At 57.2% G+C, this 16,005-nt stretch overlaps 7 protein-coding genes across 7 annotated transcripts; 4 read left to right on the top strand and 3 right to left on the bottom strand.

Moving 5' to 3' along the window:
* Positions 1 to 371: 371 nt before the first annotated feature.
* B0H18DRAFT_869684 (uncharacterized protein) lies at positions 372 to 1,704 on the bottom strand (the record flags this gene model as incomplete). The annotated part of the gene is made up of 6 exons (XM_048040039.1): positions 372 to 499; positions 560 to 621; positions 674 to 933; positions 991 to 1,298; positions 1,356 to 1,498; positions 1,553 to 1,704. The coding sequence occupies 6 exons, from the start codon at positions 1,702 to 1,704 to the stop codon at positions 372 to 374; spliced, it is 1,053 nt and encodes a 350-aa protein (XP_047898727.1).
* A 174-nt stretch (positions 1,705 to 1,878) lies between these two features.
* Positions 1,879 to 6,502, top strand: B0H18DRAFT_978724 (CRM1 C terminal-domain-containing protein). Its single transcript, XM_048044344.1, has 17 exons — positions 1,879 to 2,049; positions 2,098 to 2,181; positions 2,243 to 2,344; positions 2,404 to 2,476; positions 2,527 to 2,633; positions 2,686 to 3,036; positions 3,097 to 3,648; positions 3,710 to 3,947; positions 4,004 to 4,213; positions 4,312 to 4,463; positions 4,527 to 4,631; positions 4,688 to 4,901; positions 4,958 to 5,187; positions 5,243 to 5,390; positions 5,441 to 5,542; positions 5,591 to 5,894; positions 5,949 to 6,502. The coding sequence occupies exons 1-17, from the start codon at positions 2,044 to 2,046 to the stop codon at positions 6,190 to 6,192; spliced, it is 3,222 nt and encodes a 1,073-aa protein (XP_047898728.1). The 5' UTR covers positions 1,879 to 2,043; the 3' UTR covers positions 6,193 to 6,502.
* A 740-nt stretch (positions 6,503 to 7,242) lies between these two features.
* Positions 7,243 to 7,986, top strand: B0H18DRAFT_1114709 (uncharacterized protein; the record flags this gene model as incomplete). The annotated part of the gene is made up of 4 exons (XM_048033156.1): positions 7,243 to 7,253; positions 7,311 to 7,463; positions 7,532 to 7,629; positions 7,694 to 7,986. The coding sequence occupies 4 exons, from the start codon at positions 7,243 to 7,245 to the stop codon at positions 7,984 to 7,986; spliced, it is 555 nt and encodes a 184-aa protein (XP_047898729.1).
* On the top strand, positions 7,923 to 9,147 carry B0H18DRAFT_491049 (uncharacterized protein). Its single transcript, XM_048038282.1, has 3 exons — positions 7,923 to 8,250; positions 8,310 to 8,498; positions 8,551 to 9,147. The coding sequence occupies exons 1-3, from the start codon at positions 8,067 to 8,069 to the stop codon at positions 8,937 to 8,939; spliced, it is 762 nt and encodes a 253-aa protein (XP_047898730.1). The 5' UTR covers positions 7,923 to 8,066; the 3' UTR covers positions 8,940 to 9,147.
* A 298-nt stretch (positions 9,148 to 9,445) lies between these two features.
* B0H18DRAFT_1114710 (SRR1-domain-containing protein) lies at positions 9,446 to 10,660 on the top strand (the record flags this gene model as incomplete). Its single annotated transcript, XM_048033157.1, has 6 exons — positions 9,446 to 9,614; positions 9,667 to 9,806; positions 9,869 to 9,940; positions 10,022 to 10,209; positions 10,345 to 10,394; positions 10,470 to 10,660. 6 exons carry the CDS (start codon positions 9,446 to 9,448, stop codon positions 10,658 to 10,660), a joined length of 810 nt encoding a protein of 269 aa, XP_047898731.1.
* A 294-nt stretch (positions 10,661 to 10,954) lies between these two features.
* B0H18DRAFT_978744 (uncharacterized protein) lies at positions 10,955 to 11,678 on the bottom strand (the record flags this gene model as incomplete). Its single annotated transcript, XM_048044345.1, has 1 exon — positions 10,955 to 11,678. A coding segment is annotated over exon 1 (449 nt), but the record flags the coding sequence as incomplete, so codon positions are not given.
* An 840-nt stretch (positions 11,679 to 12,518) lies between these two features.
* Positions 12,519 to 15,901, bottom strand: B0H18DRAFT_978748 (protein prenylyltransferase). The gene is made up of 10 exons (XM_048044346.1): positions 15,456 to 15,901; positions 15,220 to 15,393; positions 14,948 to 15,161; positions 14,406 to 14,886; positions 14,299 to 14,342; positions 13,945 to 14,266; positions 13,522 to 13,880; positions 13,313 to 13,352; positions 13,112 to 13,240; positions 12,519 to 13,017 (listed from the first exon to the last, which is right to left on the bottom strand). The coding sequence occupies exons 1-10, from the start codon at positions 15,796 to 15,798 to the stop codon at positions 12,805 to 12,807; spliced, it is 2,319 nt and encodes a 772-aa protein (XP_047898733.1). The 5' UTR covers positions 15,799 to 15,901; the 3' UTR covers positions 12,519 to 12,804.
* Between the last annotated feature and the right edge of the window lie 104 nt (positions 15,902 to 16,005).

The following is a 16,005-nucleotide window of genomic DNA, read 5'->3' on the forward strand; positions in this document are numbered from 1 at the left end:
CAAACACGAGGTTGGTGATTCCATAATGCCTCTAGCAAGGAGGCGACCTTCTGACTTGAGATGACATTGAGTACGCGTACGTGATACGGTGGCTGGAGCGAAGCAGGAACTCGGACGCGGATGGATTCCGATTGCATCAAGCGCTTCGATTTCCACAACACTAGGCAATAAAGTCATTCGAGTAACCGTACACATACTACTAAGTTAGCGAGAACCAAGAAATCGAACAAGCTAAGTGACCCCAGGTGTACAGTCAAACTACGAGGACGTTGCCTAGTAGTACACAGAGGCCTTATAAGGAACATCACCCAGTGACCCATATTACAAGATGAGACAAACGCGTGAATTAGAGTGCCCTCGCTGTGAAATCCTCACTCGGCAACTTCGGGGTCCACCTTTATCACCACTTTGCCGGTCGCCCGGTTAGTCGCCAGACGTTCATAAGCTTTCAAGGCATCTTCAAAGGCAAAGACTGAATCCACGAGAGGTTTGACTTTTCCTGATAATATATAACGGCGTCGTCAGCAGGTATTGAAGAAAACCAAGAGGGTAGGCACACCTTCAGCAACGTATTTTGCGATTTGCTCCTGGTCTGCGCGGTTTGGATGGGCCATTACGAGCCTGGCGCCGCTTATGAAATGCCGTTCGAAAATGGTATGCCTCGAAGACCTACTTGAAAGAACGCTTGGTGCCACCCAGAAAGCGTGGTTGAAGGAAAGCCTTCCACGCGAGTTTGAGAACCCCGACAACGTCGAATCCTTTCGGCTGAGGCCCTACAGAGATGAATGTGCCGCCGGGGGCGAGGTATGCCTCGCTATGTGTATAGAGTGAGGGGTCCATGAGACCGACTGCCTCGAGAAAAACGTGGAACTTCGGAGTGGGAGGATTAGCGGCCAGAGCCTCGTGCAGTGGTGCCTTGGTATAGTCGATGAACTGGTTGGATGTCGTCATCTGTCAACGCGCAACCTCACAGTGCAGCAGCAGGCTTACCTCGTCTGCACCGAGAGACCGCACGTACTCCTCATTCTTCGCAGACGCACTGGCAGTGACTTTGCAGCCGACTGCCTTAGCGATCTGGATAGCAAATGAACCAACAGCGGTGCTACCGCCGTTGATAAACACGCTCTGCTCTGGTTGGAGGCCGCCGACGTCAACGAGAGCCTGGTAAGCGGTCATGGCCGTAAGCGTGATCCCCGATGCTTGTACGGGCGTAATATTGGCGGGCAGAGAAACGAGTTGATCTGCCGGTACGCGCGTATACTGTGCCAAAACACCAAGATCCGGCTTCAACGGGATCGCTAAGGGAAGTCAAAGACAATCGAATATGGACAGCATGGCACATGCACTCGACTCACAAACGGGGTTCCACCCATACACCTGATCTCCCTCCCTGAGATCAGTCCCGTTGGCATCGACTACTATACCGGCGAGGTCGTGTTCAGGGATGTACGGCTTCTTGGCGAGGATATCCGGCAACCTGCCCATGAGCTTGTAGCCTCTAAGGGAACATCAACATCAACGCTACAACCACGGGAAACGTCAACTGTCATACACTGGGTTGAGGGCTGCCGCCTGCACCTTGACCAACACTTCGCCTGTGGCGAGTTTCTTGGGGACTGGGACGTTCTTGTCATAGCGCAGCACCTTGGAGGGTACCCCCTTCGCGGCGACGCGCCACGCCTGCTGGATTTCTGGGATGGACATGGTGGTCAGAAACAAAGATGCGAGAGAGGAGTTACAGGCCTGCACAGCTAACTTATATCGTCACAGCAGTTGGAAATGTCGTGTATGGGAGTCCGAGCTCCTTCGCAGACCGCGTCATAATCGCGTGAGGCTCCCGACAATCCCGGACTTTAGCCTGTAAGTGCGGCGACGCGTCTGCCGTCGGAGTCTAAAAGCGTGTTTTCGGAGATCAGACATCGGATCTTGCTCACGCGGTGACCCTCTGCCCAGCCACCGCACGCTCTAACTAAGCCCGGTTTGCTTTGCCATCGACCACCACAGCGACGACGGACGGACGCGTTCACCGATAGCTTCGCCACCATGGAGGTGAGTCCCTCGTCTTCCGCGTGTACGCAGTCACTCAAGATCGCGCAGAGCATCTTGGACTTCTCGCGGGAGTTCGATGTCTCGGTCATGGACAATGTGGTCATCGCGTTCTACTCAGGGTCAGGACAGGAAGTGCGTGCGATATCGTTCCTCGGACTGTGTGCACCGCTGAACTTGTGCTCCCTGCATGCAGCAACAACTGGCCCAGCAAGTCTTGACGCAGTTCCAGGAGAACCCGGACGCATGGACGAGAGTCCCTGACATCCTCGAGCGGTCATCCTTCCCTCAGACAAAAGTACGTGTAGTCCGCGATACACGTCATATAACCGTGCTGATGCACTCTATCTCTCCCAGTACATCGGACTACAGATCTTGGAGAAGTTGATCACGACAAGGTGGAAGTCCCTTCCGGATGGCCAACGGCAAGGTGAGTTCTTGTACGTCCTGTCTGCTGGTCATACTTCATACAATTTTCAGGTATACGAAATTTCGTGGTCGGCATCAATGTCAAGGTGGCGTCCGATGAGGCGACGATGCGGAGGGAGAAGACGTATCTGAATAAGCTGAACCTGGCACTAGTTCAGGTACTTCGCATTGAATGCAGCGGTCCAGGGGTGAAACTGATGTATCGCGTAGGTCCTCAAACAGGAGTGGCCACACAACTGGCCATCATTCATCACAGAGCTCGTCGAATCTTCAAAAACGAACCTCTCACTTTGCGAGAACAACATGATCATCCTAAAGCTCTTGTCGGAAGAGATCTTCGACTTCTCCGCCGAGCAAATGACACAAGCAAAAGTGAAGCACTTGAAGAACCAAATGTGTGGCGAGTTCTCGGAAATCTTCAAACTATGCTCCGAGATTTTGGAGGAGGCTCAGAAGACGTCCTTGATCAAGGTCACTCTGGAGACGCTGCTGAGATTTCTGAATTGGATTCCTCTTGGCTACATATTCGAGACAACTATCATCGACCTTCTGCTCAACAGGGTAAGCCAAAACGCGTCGCGACGCGTTCTACGAGTCTAACACGCTGTCTATCGCCTGCAGTTCCTCGAGGCCCCCGAGTTCCGCAATATCACGCTCAAGTGCCTCGCCGAAATCGCGGCTCTCAATGTCGGCCCCGAATACGACCCCAAATTCGTCATCTTGTTCGCTATGGTCATGACGTCTGTGAACCGAATGATCCCTCCCAGCACGAACATCGCTGCAGCATACTCGGCCGCAGGTGACGCCGGACAGGAGTTGGTTCTCAACCTCGCCTTGTTCTTGTCGAACTTCCTGCAAAATCACCTGCGCGCCGTAGAAACGGAGGCGAATCGCGACGTGTTGTTGAACGCGCATCTCTATATGGTGAAGATCTCGCAGGTTGACGAACGGGAGATCTTTAAGATCTGTTTGGAATATTGGCTCAAGCTGGTTTCCGAGCTGTACGAGGAGATTCAGGCGCTTCCCATCGGCGAGAGTGGCTTGCTCATGGGCCTCAGCCTTGGGTCGAGCCAAAGCATGCTCAACGGGATTTCTCTCCGAAAGAACATCTACAGCGATGTACTTTCGAACTTGCGCTTAGTCGTGATTGAGAAGATGGTCAAGCCTGAAGAGGTATGCAGTCATTGACTTGCGACCGAGCGTTCGTTCATACTGAATACTCGCACTCGCACAGGTGCTCATCGTCGAAAACGAGGAAGGCGAGATAGTCCGTGAGTTCATGAAGGAGAGCGACACCATTGTCCTCTACAAGTCCATGCGCGAACTGCTCGTCTACCTGACGCATCTCGACGTAAACGACACGGAGAACATCCTGACAGAAAAGCTTGCCAAACAAGTGGACGGCTCAGAGTGGTCATGGCAGAACCTCAACACGCTCTGCTGGGCCATTGGCTCGATCTCCGGTGCTATGAGTACGTTCGCGGGCTTGTCCGTTCAAGTGCGCAATACTGACCGTCCACTCTTGTAGACGAGGAGACGGAGAAGCGCTTCCTTGTCACAGTTATCAAGGACTTGCTAGGTCTCTGTGAGATCAAGCGGGGAAAGGACAACAAGGCTGTTGTCGCGTCAGATATCATGTATATCGTCGGACAATACCCTCGCTTCCTCAAAGCACACTGGAAGTTCTTGAAGACTGTCGTCAATAAGCTCTTCGAGTTCATGCATGAGACACACGAAGGTATGTATCAACTTCGAAGACTTCGCCGCAAAACCCAACCCTTGCGCCGCTTGACGGCAGTTAGTTCCTGTATGAACATGGCTCTAACGTGCGTCCAGGTGTGCAAGACATGGCGTGCGATACGTTCATCAAGATCGCACAGAAGTGCAGGCGGCACTTCGTCATGCAACAGTCGGGAGAGTCAGAGCCGTTTGTCGATGAGATCCTGCGGTCATTACACCGAATCACAGTCGATCTCGCCCCTCAGCAGGTTCGTACTGGCGCTCGTTTACTCGGGGCGCCGACTATAGCTGATGTTTGTTTGCTATTGTAGGTCCACACATTCTATGAAGCTGTGGGGTATATGATCTCGGCGACGCCGAACAAGCCGCAGCAAGAAAAGCTGATCGCCAAGCTGATGGAGCTACCGAACAACGCTGTACGTCACTGCGGTGCTGGTTCTACGATGCGACGCCTGATGCTCCTTTCGTCCAGTGGGATTCTTTGATGCAGCAGGCAGCACAGAACATGGACGTACTGTCGAGCGACGATAACATCAAGATTCTCTCGAACGTACTCAAGACCAACGTCGCGGCATGTACATCGATTGGCAGCTTCTACCTGCCGCAGATCGGCCGTGTATTCCTCGACATGTTGGGCTTGTACAAGGCCGTCAGTGGTATCATTAGCGAAAGCGTGGCGCGCGAAGGTTAGCAAACGTGCCCTTTGAACGATGGAGCTACTGATCCATTTTGTGGCTACTAGGCTTGATTGCTACGAAGACGCCGAAAGTTCGGCACTTGCGGACCATCAAGAAGGAGATCTTGAAGCTCATGGAGACGTTCATCAAGAAGGCCGAGGATCTCGAGGCCGTGAACATGAACTTCATGCCTCCTCTACTCGATGCTATCCTCGGCGACTACAACCGGAATGTGCCTGCAGCTCGCGATGCGGAGGTCTTGAATGTCATGGCGACTATCATCGGACGCCTCGGGGTATGTGGCTACGTCTCCGAGTTATGTGTACTCTTGCTAACGGACTGCTTGGTAGCCACTGCTCACGCCCCAAGTACCCGCAATTTTGGAGGCCGTGTTTGAGCCGACGCTCAACATGATCAACCAAGACTTCGCCGAGTTCCCGGAGCATCGTGCTGGCTTCTTCAAGCTGCTACGGGCGATTAACCTCAACTGCTTCCCAGGTGGGCGTCACAGCTATCCCGCTAGTTACGAGACTCACTCTTATGCCTAGCCTTGCTCACTGTGCCTCCGCAACAGTTCAAGCTGTTCATGGACAGCATCATCTGGGCGATAAAGCACACGATGCGAGATATTGCAGAGACCGGGTTGAACTGTACGTGTGACCGCGTTGTTCCGGTGGCGAATGCTCACCATTCCATAGTGTGTCTCGAGGTCGTCAACAACTTTGCGGGTGCTGACCCACAGGTGTCAAACGCCTTTTTCCAGCAATATTTCCTCAGTATCATGCAAGATATCTTCTTTGTGCTCACCGACACCGACCACAAGAGCGGCTTCAAGCTCCAGTCTTTGTTGCTTGCTCGCATGTTCCAGCTGGCTGAGACAAATGCGATCACAGTACCGCTCTTCGACCCCGCGTCGGTGCCGGATCCGTCAATGGGCAACTCGAGGTTCTTGAAGGAGTACACCGCCAACTTGCTGAAAACTGCGTTCCCGCACGTGCAATTGTGAGCACTTGTCATCTCAGCATTGTCCCAGATACTGATCCTTCTGCAAATCAGGGGCCAGATTCAGAACTTCGTGCTTCACCTGGCGGAGTACCACAGCGATATCAATCGCTTCAAGCTGGCGCTGCGGGACTTCCTTATTCAGCTCAAGGAGTTCTCTGGGGACAACGCGGAGCTATTCCTGGAAGAAAAGGAGGCCGAGGCGCAACAAAAGGCCGAAGACGAGCGCATGGCGGCAATGCGCATCCCGGGCATGCTGAAGCCTTCGCAGCTAGAAGACAAGGATGAGGATATCTGAAGGACTGCTCCGAATACGCGCCGCTGTATGATAGACTCCGTCGACTTGGTGTCATGATTTGGTTCCACTGCTGCTGAAACGTACTGTATTCTGCCTTCCCCATGCCTCCACCACCCCACCCCCGTCCCTGTCCCCTGTCGCCGTCCCCGTCGCCCCTACCTCATTGTAACTTTGTCTCGCAGCAGCAGTGTATAATCGCGCTATCGTCATCTCGCTGTTACCGCATATATGTCCCACATGTACAAGTAGCTTACGACAGGAATACGATCGAGGATAATGTATCGTCTGCGCATGTGTATGCCCCTCCGGAGTCTGCGGCAGGGACTGGAGTCTGGACTGACGCGTAGGACGACGCGTCGACATTGTGGCACGTGCTCGCGACAATCTGCGATCGACTGAACTCTCATATTCATCGTAGCGGCGCAAGCGCCGATCCCCGACTCCTGCATGGTACACAGCTATTATACTCAGCCTGCCACAGCGGCACCATAGTATATTATGTGTGTATTTAAATAATTGTAAGTACCATCGGAATGGTATGGAGACTCAATTGGAAGCCCTCACGCCCGCGGCGGCTTCGCCGCCCGGGCGTCTCGGGCTTCCACGAGTCTGAGCCACACGGCGAACTTACTTACTGTAATACATACTACAGTACATGCGAGGGCTCTCAACATAATAGAGGCCCTCCTACCTTTGGGAGGACTTATTCGATGGTCAAAGATCCAGGCGTCCAGATGCAGCCAGAAGCACGGAAGGATCCAACCGCCTCGAGCTGCCTCGTAAGACACTCGAGCATTGCTGCGATACCGCTTATGGAAATTATGAGTCACGTGTTTCCCACGGAGGGAGCGGCATCGCCGGCTGCGAACGACTTATGGTCGACAAAGCCCTCCTCTCTCCCTCCGGTCGGAGTCGGGGATCTGTCATATCTACGACTCGTTCGCCACTGCAAGGCTACGGCCCCCATCTTAGCTTACACCTCGATCCGACATCAATCTCGTCGGCTCACAAGGCCTCTACAGACGTAGTGGGGCACGATATAGCATCAACATGTTCAAAAAGTACGCTGGACATGTGGGTCTGGTCACGGACGAGCTACGCTAACGGGCTTGGTATAGATTCAGTCCATCGAGCGATGTTTCTGGACAGACGAGTTTGAAGTCATCCGTCCAGCGATCCATACGCTCCGGGCTCCTTTCCCAGTGGAAGATCGAGCCGGAGCTGCTGGAACAAATCTGGCCCAAGAAAGAGCCGCTGACACTCGTCAAATGGTCAGTGCGACCCACCCCCACGCCGCGATTCTCACTGATCGCGTCCGCCGCCCGCCGACCGGCGACAGCAGAGACCACATCTCGCTCTTCACGCTGCACGGCGAGCCGCTCTTCTTCCAGCACTTCGACGAGCCATTCTTCCCCACGCTGCGCCTGCTGCACAAATGTACGTGCTCGCTCGTGGCGCGTGCTCACCGCCGCTGACCGTGTTCCGTGCCCCGTGCCCCCAGACCCGTTCATCCTGCCGACGGTGGGAGTCGACCGCGGGGCGATCCGCTTCCTGCTCGCGGGCGCGCACATGATGTGCCCGGGCATGACCTCGAAGGGCGGCTACCTCCCGCCCGCAGACGCCGCGCTGCCCACGGGCACGCCCGTCGCGATACACGCGGAGGGCAAGGAGCACGCGGTGGGCATCGGTATCACGAAGCTGGGCACGGAGGAGATGAAGGCGGTGAACAAGGGCATCGGGGTCGAGACGGTGACGTACATCGGCGACGACTTTTGGGCGGTGCAGACGTTGTGAGGAAGCCTGCGGCCTGGGGAAGGGGGGATGACGAATGTACTCACAATTGTATGCCAGATAACCTGCGCGGTGTGCGCTGAATGAAGTTCGTGATAGCTTATCATTCGCCCCGTGGGGATGGGCGTGGCCCTCGTGCTGGCTGCGTACCGATCACTGTGCTCGTCATAATTGAACGACGGCCGGTGACGCCAATGCGTGTGCCTTGTATACGGTCCACCCAAAGCTCCGTATGTCACGCGGGGGGCGCGTGTAGATCGGTATTAGGTATGTGGTCTGCATTGAATCTGCATTGCAGCCGAAGCTGAAGCTATCGGTGAATTGAGTGCTAGTTCTCGATCCTCATATGAAAAGCACGCTTGGTCCGTCGTGCGTCTCCTGGGAGAGTACCCGCTGCCGATTACGCCGCCTGAGAGGCACAGTAACCTTGTACGTGCATAGTCGGCTGTCAATCAAGACAATTATACCGCCTATAGATGGCAGCTGCCACCACGTGTGGCGTCGTAGAGGCCAAGGTCCGTGCGTCCGCAAAAGATGATTCGCATGTACAGCTCACTTCCACCGAAGACAACCGGATATGGGAGGCTCTGATCTCATTCAGTGCTCGTCCACGGTCCACACATTGCAACAAGAAGACGACCACACGGAACCGAGCACAGGACCCGACCGGCCTTTCCAGGTTTGTCAGGGCTGTGAACAATGGCTCGACTTGCCCACCGTCCAGACCATCGATATCAGGCGGTGTGTGTCTTCCTCTGCGATTTCTGCGGCTCGACCGCGGGGGAACCCCAGAACGTCGTCCGCTGCGAACCAATCCGGAGGCGCGACAGAAGCCTGTACTGCTTGGACTTGGCTCGGACGGTAAGTTATCGCAGATGTCTCATGTCCTCCCACCTGGCGGGCGAGAGCAAATGAACGACCCAAGTACGCTAGCTGTCGGACTCCGCCTGGTGTGAATCCGAGCTGCATCGGCGCCCCCCACGGATGGGACATCAAAGACAGCGTCCGAGGCCCTCAGCACGGCTGACTGGACGATCCTCGGTCGCTTTGTGGGGTTAGGACAGGAGTGCGCAGACGAGAAGCTCGACTGCTCTGGATGCTGCGCTATCTCGTTCGAGTTCAATGTCCGCCTCGTCTTGATTCGGCGGAGGCGTTGCAGGGTGCGGGCGCTCCAAGGATCCCACCGCTGACCGGACGTTTGTTGGAGACTCGGCCAGAACAAGATGGCAGTTATTCTGAGGGCCCCGTTGTGGACTACTGGCTGATGCAGCAGACGCGCAGCCGAAAGCGGTTGTTTGTGCGTGTTTTATTCCGAGGCCGTTGGACCTGCCATTTGCGGACGGTCTACTTACTGGTCGCGCCGGCAAATTGGTGGCTATCTCCGACAGCATTTTGACTTTGTGCGCTCGGCTGCCTGCTGACCTCCTCGCTGCACGAACTTCATTTGGGCTCCTCCGTCATCATGGCCTCGCAGGATGTGCCGTCATTCGCGTATTCGGAAGCCTTCACGCCTGCGCGTCCTCGGAAGAAGCGCAACAACAGGCCTGCGAGGGACGGCCCCTCCCCGTCGGCGCTGCTCCAGCAGACAACGGACGAACTGGCCGCCACCGAGTGGACGAGAGAGTGTAGACGTCCGTGGTGCTCGTCTCCCCGAGCGCGTCGCTGACCGCGTGCCGTCCGCAGAAATCCTCCGCGAGTCGTTGGACGCACTGGGCTTCCGGTGCCCAAGCGTACTCTGCCTTGGCCTGGGCAGCCCGTCCGCGTCGCGTGACGCGCGCGCCCAGCTGGCCTTCCTCCTTGCCATATGCGACGACATACGCATCGTAAGCGTCTTCTTCCCGCGTTCGCCTTCCGAGCATGCCACCCACGCCCGTTCACACGTCAGGACCGCGCGAATGTATCCGTGTACGACCCCGTCTTCGCGGCCGAGGACGTCGCGCTGCTGGCCGCGCTGGGCGTGGCCCCGCTCACGGAGGACAGGGCACGTCCCCGCCGCTCGCCGGCTCTGCATGGCCCCCGCTGACCTCCTCCCGTGCAGCGTGGCCGCTTCCGCGCGGCGGCCCCCACCGTCGCGTTCATGCCGCATTGCGACCTGCAGCTGTACGAGAACCTGTTACGTGAAAACTGGTCAGGCGCGGGCCCGCATGCGGCAGCGGACGCGGACGCGGGAGCGGGCCTCTCCAACCTCGTCCTTATCTCGAACCGCCTAAGCGACTATGCCGAAAGGTGAGTTCAGATCCAGATGATAGGCTGGGGCCCGCTCGTGTGCCCAGGGGTGCCTGCGGGCGATTCTCCTGCATCTGCTCCGCGATCCCGGAGAGGAGTGTGCATGGCTGACGATACTATATCGGGCGTGCACAGCGTCCCGGCGCGGAAGATGTCCGTCGAGCACCCTTGCGTCTGGCGTCTCGGTGAGTAGATAGGGCCACTGTCCGCGCCCTGCGCGTCTGGGCCAAGTGCATTGCGCTGATACGATGGGTGGGCAGCGCCATATCTCGTGTCCCGCAACCTCCCGGCGTGCGCGGCGTATCCGACGGCGTTTAACAACACAGCAGTCCAATATGCACGGGTCGGAGACGCAGGCGAAGATTTCTGGGAGCTACCACCTCCGACAGACACTTCCAGAGGCGGTTCTGATGAACATGGATGTGGCGTAGCGGGCGGTGGATCAGTCTGAGCGATGTTTCATAAGGCCAAGTGTAGCAAGTACTCCTACGTGTGGCCGGCCTGATAAGCGTACGTGGAGAGAGGCAGGGACAGCAATAGAGCAGGAGGTGCCTCCGTGGGCAGGGTTCGCAAATGAACGTAGTGTTCAACGCCATGTGTGACGTGAGCGGGGTGCCGTCATCCACAATGAGCGTGGAGATTGCGCGGGGAGCACTTAACCTATAGCGGCGGGGCTCTAGAATGGCGCCTCCCACCAGCCAATCGCAGCAGCCGTGGCCGTGCTGGTCCAGGCGAATCGGCGATCTCCCGGGAATGGAGTGATGCAACGTCTGCGACGGCCGAGATCAAACACCCTAGATTCCACAAAGCGAACAACGAATTATAGACATGATGCACGGCCAGTGGCATGCATGGCAGATACGGTAGACAGGGTCAGTCACGGGACAGCGCAATCACTGTAACGGGGGAGGGGAGGGGGCAGGCAAGCTAGGCGAGGCGAGCAATATGTACAGGAGCTACTAGCATTCCTGGATAAGCGAGGGCCGGTAGACACGGGCAGTATCGACGGAAACGGCGTCGTCGTGGTGAGGGGGAGGGGATCGAGCTCGAACGGGTAAAAGTACGAATCGTCCGTGTCAATATACACTTGGGGATGGGAGAAATCAGAGCGCTGCCGCCGGTCAGGTGGGAGGGGAACAGAGGCCGGGTCGACCAGCGATGACGTCGAGTGGTCGAAGGGCGTCGCCGGAGCATCCGACTCGTCGTCCGAGGTGTCCTCTATAGCGTCGGGCACCGGCAGGTCGTCCACGTCGTCGGCATCATAGTAGGGAAGGGGATCGTGGCACTCGAGCCACCTCTGCACGAGCGGCGGCTGGAGGGGCGGATAGGGGATAGGATACGGAATAGGAATGGCATGGGGGTTAATGTAAAAGCTGGACTGGTCGGCGAGATCGTCTGAGGAGGACATGGGCGAGTACAGGGGACTTAGCAGTTCGTCGTCGTCGTCGGCAGGCAGCACCGACACCGAGACACCTCCGTCGCCGTCGTCCGCATCCAAGTCGTCGTCTTCACCACCAAGAGTCTCTAGAAGCGATTCGAGCCACTCATTCTCCGAGTCGCTGCTGGAGCCAGCCACGGGGTGCGCTCGCGCGTCGGGGTCGGGAAACATGAAGGCGACCTCTTCGTCTTCGGCGCGTGCGTCTGGCGCATCACCTTGTGTGTGCGTATATGGTACATCATCGTCGCTGTCCGGTGCAGCTGCAGCGGCGTCCGAAGGATGAGAGAGAACGATAGAGTTTTTGAGCAGTACCCAGCGGTGCAAGCTGCAGCTGTCCCTCACGCCGGTGCCGACGACGGACTGCAGCTTGGTGCGGGCCATGCTGAACAAAGACGGAGACGGAGACGAAACGGGCGACTGAGAAGCCATCGCAAAACGCGGGCAGGTCAGCATATATGCGGTGTCGGGAGTCGGTTGAGCGACACGAGAGGGATAGGGGACAGCGTTCTACGGTGGTTGCGGTGAGCGAGGGGTCACACGAGGCACGGCAGAGAGACATACACGTACGAGGCCAGGGGTGGAGGAGACTTGGGCGGTGTTACCGGTGTATACGGTAGACGATGAAGGGCTCGAACAGGATGGTGCCGTTCTTGGATTTATGGACGGACGTGTTAACCATGCTTGTTCCGTTGGCTCGCCAGACTGGAGGTGGGTAGTCGGGGCGAATCACGAAAGAAGAGGGTTGCGGGGGACGAACGCGCGGACGGAGCGTTGTGTTTAGGCGAACATGGTGGCTGATGGGAGGCAGTCGCTGGCGAGGAGTCACCTCCCCCGACGCCTTATAACGATCCGTGACCGCACGGTGACTCAAGCCCCCAATCCAGTCCCCGGCGCCTCCGCTCGCTCGGGCCTCGCGGCGTCTCCCGGGTCCGCGCCAGGGAGGTCCCGCGGCCAGCCAGCCAGTCGCAGCAGCCCCGCCAGTGGCGGTTGCTGCCTGCCTGCGCCTCACCAGAGCACGCGAGCCCGCACCAGCCACGCCTCATCGCCAGCGTCGCAGCAATCACACCATCCGCCGCATTCCTAGTACAACAACATGCGCGAGAATTAATGACGAACACCACTCCGCTATGTACACCGTCCGACGCGCAATGGCAGCCTCATCCCTCGTCCATCACGTCCGAATCCTTGACCGTCTCCAACAGCTTCCGAATCTTGTTCACGCTCTTCGGCGACACGTCGCGCGCCACCGCCAGCATCTGCGCCGACTTCACGCTGTCTCCCTGCAACCGGTACACCTTCGCCAGCTGGAAGATCACGTTCGACTCTTCCGGCGACGTGTCCCGCAAGAACTCGAGGTCTTCTGCTGCCGCCTGTCCGTCGCGTAAGGCAAGTCGTGCACCGCAACGTGGACACCACATCAGTCACTGCGCTCCCACACTTCCCAGAAAGTCAAGTAGCACTGACCGTGTATCTCCTCAATAGGATCAGAATCTTCGCCCGACGATAACGCACGAGCGCGTTGTCCGGTGAGATTCGAACTGCCTCGTTGAACAGGTCCAGCGCCTTGTCCCGATCGCCGGCCCGCTCGGTGACCTGAGTACGGCGTCACAAAAGGCAATAAGCTTCAAGCTTCCTACCGTCATTCGCTCGCGTGATCCCACTCACCATGCCCACGCACCCCAGCAGCACGGCGTTCTGGGGTGTACTTGCGCCGCCTTCCGATAGTGGTAGTCGGCGAGTCGAATCTTGCTCATCCGCATATAGCAGGTACCCAGGCCATACCTGCAGTGTCGTAAAGATAAGCGTCCGAGTCAGAGAAACGCCGAAAGAGCTGTGGAGAGTCCGACACATATGAAACATGGTTATCAACGCACCATGCATTGTAGTGTCGTGGATCAGCACGTAAAGCGGACTGGAAGAAGTTGATGGCCCTATCCAGGTCTTCGTCGATCGACTCGTGGCCACTGAGCGTGTACGCGTATGCGCAGTTGGGATCAAGTTGTGCCGCGCGTCGGAAGCAAGTTAGTGCTTGCACGCGCTCCCTCTGCAGGGAGAAGCAGTTGCCCACTGCGATCCAAGCCTGTGGCGCTCGCGGATCCGTCGCGACCAGTTCCTGCGCAAGAAAAGCCAGCTTGACGTTCCGCTGCAGATGCCATAGAAGTGTCGAGTACACTTCCATATCCCACACGCGATAAGGCTCAAGGTTGCGCACGGCCTCGAAGGCGCGTTCCGCCTGTCGGTCGAATATTCTCAGACATGAGCCCGGTCCCTGAACAGAACAACTGACAGACACGTACGGCAGCATACTCCCCGAGTTCATAGTGAGCTTTGCCGACCATGGCCATCACCCATGCGGACCTTTGGTGCGTAGTGGGCAACTTCTCGAGTTCTTCGAGGCAATTTCGGCAATCGTACAGGGCCATTGCCCTAGTTGCACGAGCGAATAGTCGCATCAGCTCGTAAATGTGGTAATCGGCAAGCTCGAGCTCGTATGCTTCTTGTGCGGTACGTTCTTGTGCAGCCGTCCAGCTGCTTGGACCAGGTGAGGCGTTCGAATGTGGAGACTGAGGGGCAGGTGGGGGCGAAGGTGAAGAAGCCTCCCCACCTCCTGGAGGGGGTCTTCCTCCATATCCGAGTCCACCGTGTTTGACCGTGCTCTCGTCTGAGCTCGCCGGCGGTCACGTACGGTCGCGTGCTGCACAAACAAAGAACGACAACGATGAACACAGACAAGTTACACGCCATACATTGTGCCAACCTTGGTAGCCAGGGGCTTACTACTTGTGCCGCTGTTCAGACGCGTACTTCGTCTTGTCCCGGGGCCGGCGGCTGGCTGCTGCTCGCGCGAGTGCTTCCCAATAGCGGCACCAGCGGCATGTAATCTGGACGTCGCCGCAGTCTGAGCAGGACCGGATGATGAGAAGGTGTTAGCATTCGTCAGGGCCGGGCGTGCGCGTGCCTTTGAGCTTTTCGAGCGATCGTCCACTCTTGGGAGCAGTGCGCCAGCAGACTTGGAAGGCTTCAAATTCATGTTCAAGTCCGCCGCGTTTGAAGAGGGAGGAGCCGTGCGCTGCCGCACAGAAGAGCGGAGCTTCTTGGTCACCGGGCCCGCCTCATCGGCTGAAGAAAGGGGACGCACAGCTGGTGGATGAGCCGCCAACGCCGCCGGCTGCGACTTACTTGCTCGCATTGGCTGGATGAAGGACGCGTCGGGGTAGAAAGAGGAGTCGGCGGTGGCTCTGAGATCCACCGAGATTCGTCATTAATGCCATCTCAGACGAACAATACACATCCGCCTACATTGAATCGCGAGGACCGACCTGTCCCATCTGGAATGGTGGCAGTTGGCCTGCGTCGGGCTTCCAGGCGCGAAAGAGGTTACCGCCGTTGCCAGCGTCAGGCGTGAAAAATCCGGCACCTGTGGCAACTGGGACAGGCCTCGCTTCTTCCGGCTGCGTCTGCTTGACGGGCGTAGGTCGCGGCGGGAACAGCTCATCTATTTCGGGGACCATGCCTACAACAAATTACATGACGGATGTCCGAGGTACGTTGTATAAATAAAGATCGCTTACCCAGTGAACATAGACCGTCGAACGCGTCCCATAGCATCGGATTCAGAGCGAGAGCCTGCCTGAAGCTGAGCACAGCGCTCTCGGTGAGGTTTCCCTTCGCCGACATCATCCCTGCGCGACAGTGCAGAACGGACTCTTCTGGGAATGGCTTTGTTATCCTCGGACCCATTGAAACTGTGGCCACAAACGTGACGACGTGTGAGGACATGCGCTGGTGGAGGAGTAAAGGGACGTACGGCTTGGAGTGTACGACGCGTCGCGCATACTCGCGTCCAATGCCTCTCGAGCCTGCCTATGACGTCCTAGCGCTGCACAACACCTCGACTTGATCTCGAGGCAGCCAGTGCATCGAGACTCTGCCGCGCCCCCCGTGCTGACAAAGTATAACGCAGAATGTGCTTGCCCAGAGCAAAGAAGTGCAGTTGAGTAAAGGTGACGAGCATCATGATTTGTGGTGTCGAGGACATAATACCGCTCAGCATAGAATAATGCAGACTGGTGAAGATCGGCGTCGAGGCAGGCCCATATGAGCGAAGTGAAGCGTTGGCATAGATGCACGGAGGGCGTTTCGTGCGGCATTTAAATTTCCTAGAGCATAAGGTCAAAGCCAGAGATGGACGTCGGGATGAAGGCGATGGTGGCCACACCGCGGCTTGTTTGTTGGGACACAAGCGGCGTGTCCCAAACCAACCGCGACGTGGTCACGTGATGTGATTGATCGTGCCACGCGACGCCCGCGTTACATCGTGACCGTGACTCCTTGATAGCCACAGCGGTCTGATTCTG

This window comes from Fomitopsis serialis (genome assembly GCF_022376445.1).
Source record: "Fomitopsis serialis strain Sig1Antser10 chromosome Unknown B0H18scaffold_5, whole genome shotgun sequence".
NCBI lineage: Eukaryota > Fungi > Basidiomycota > Agaricomycetes > Polyporales > Fomitopsidaceae > Fomitopsis > Fomitopsis serialis.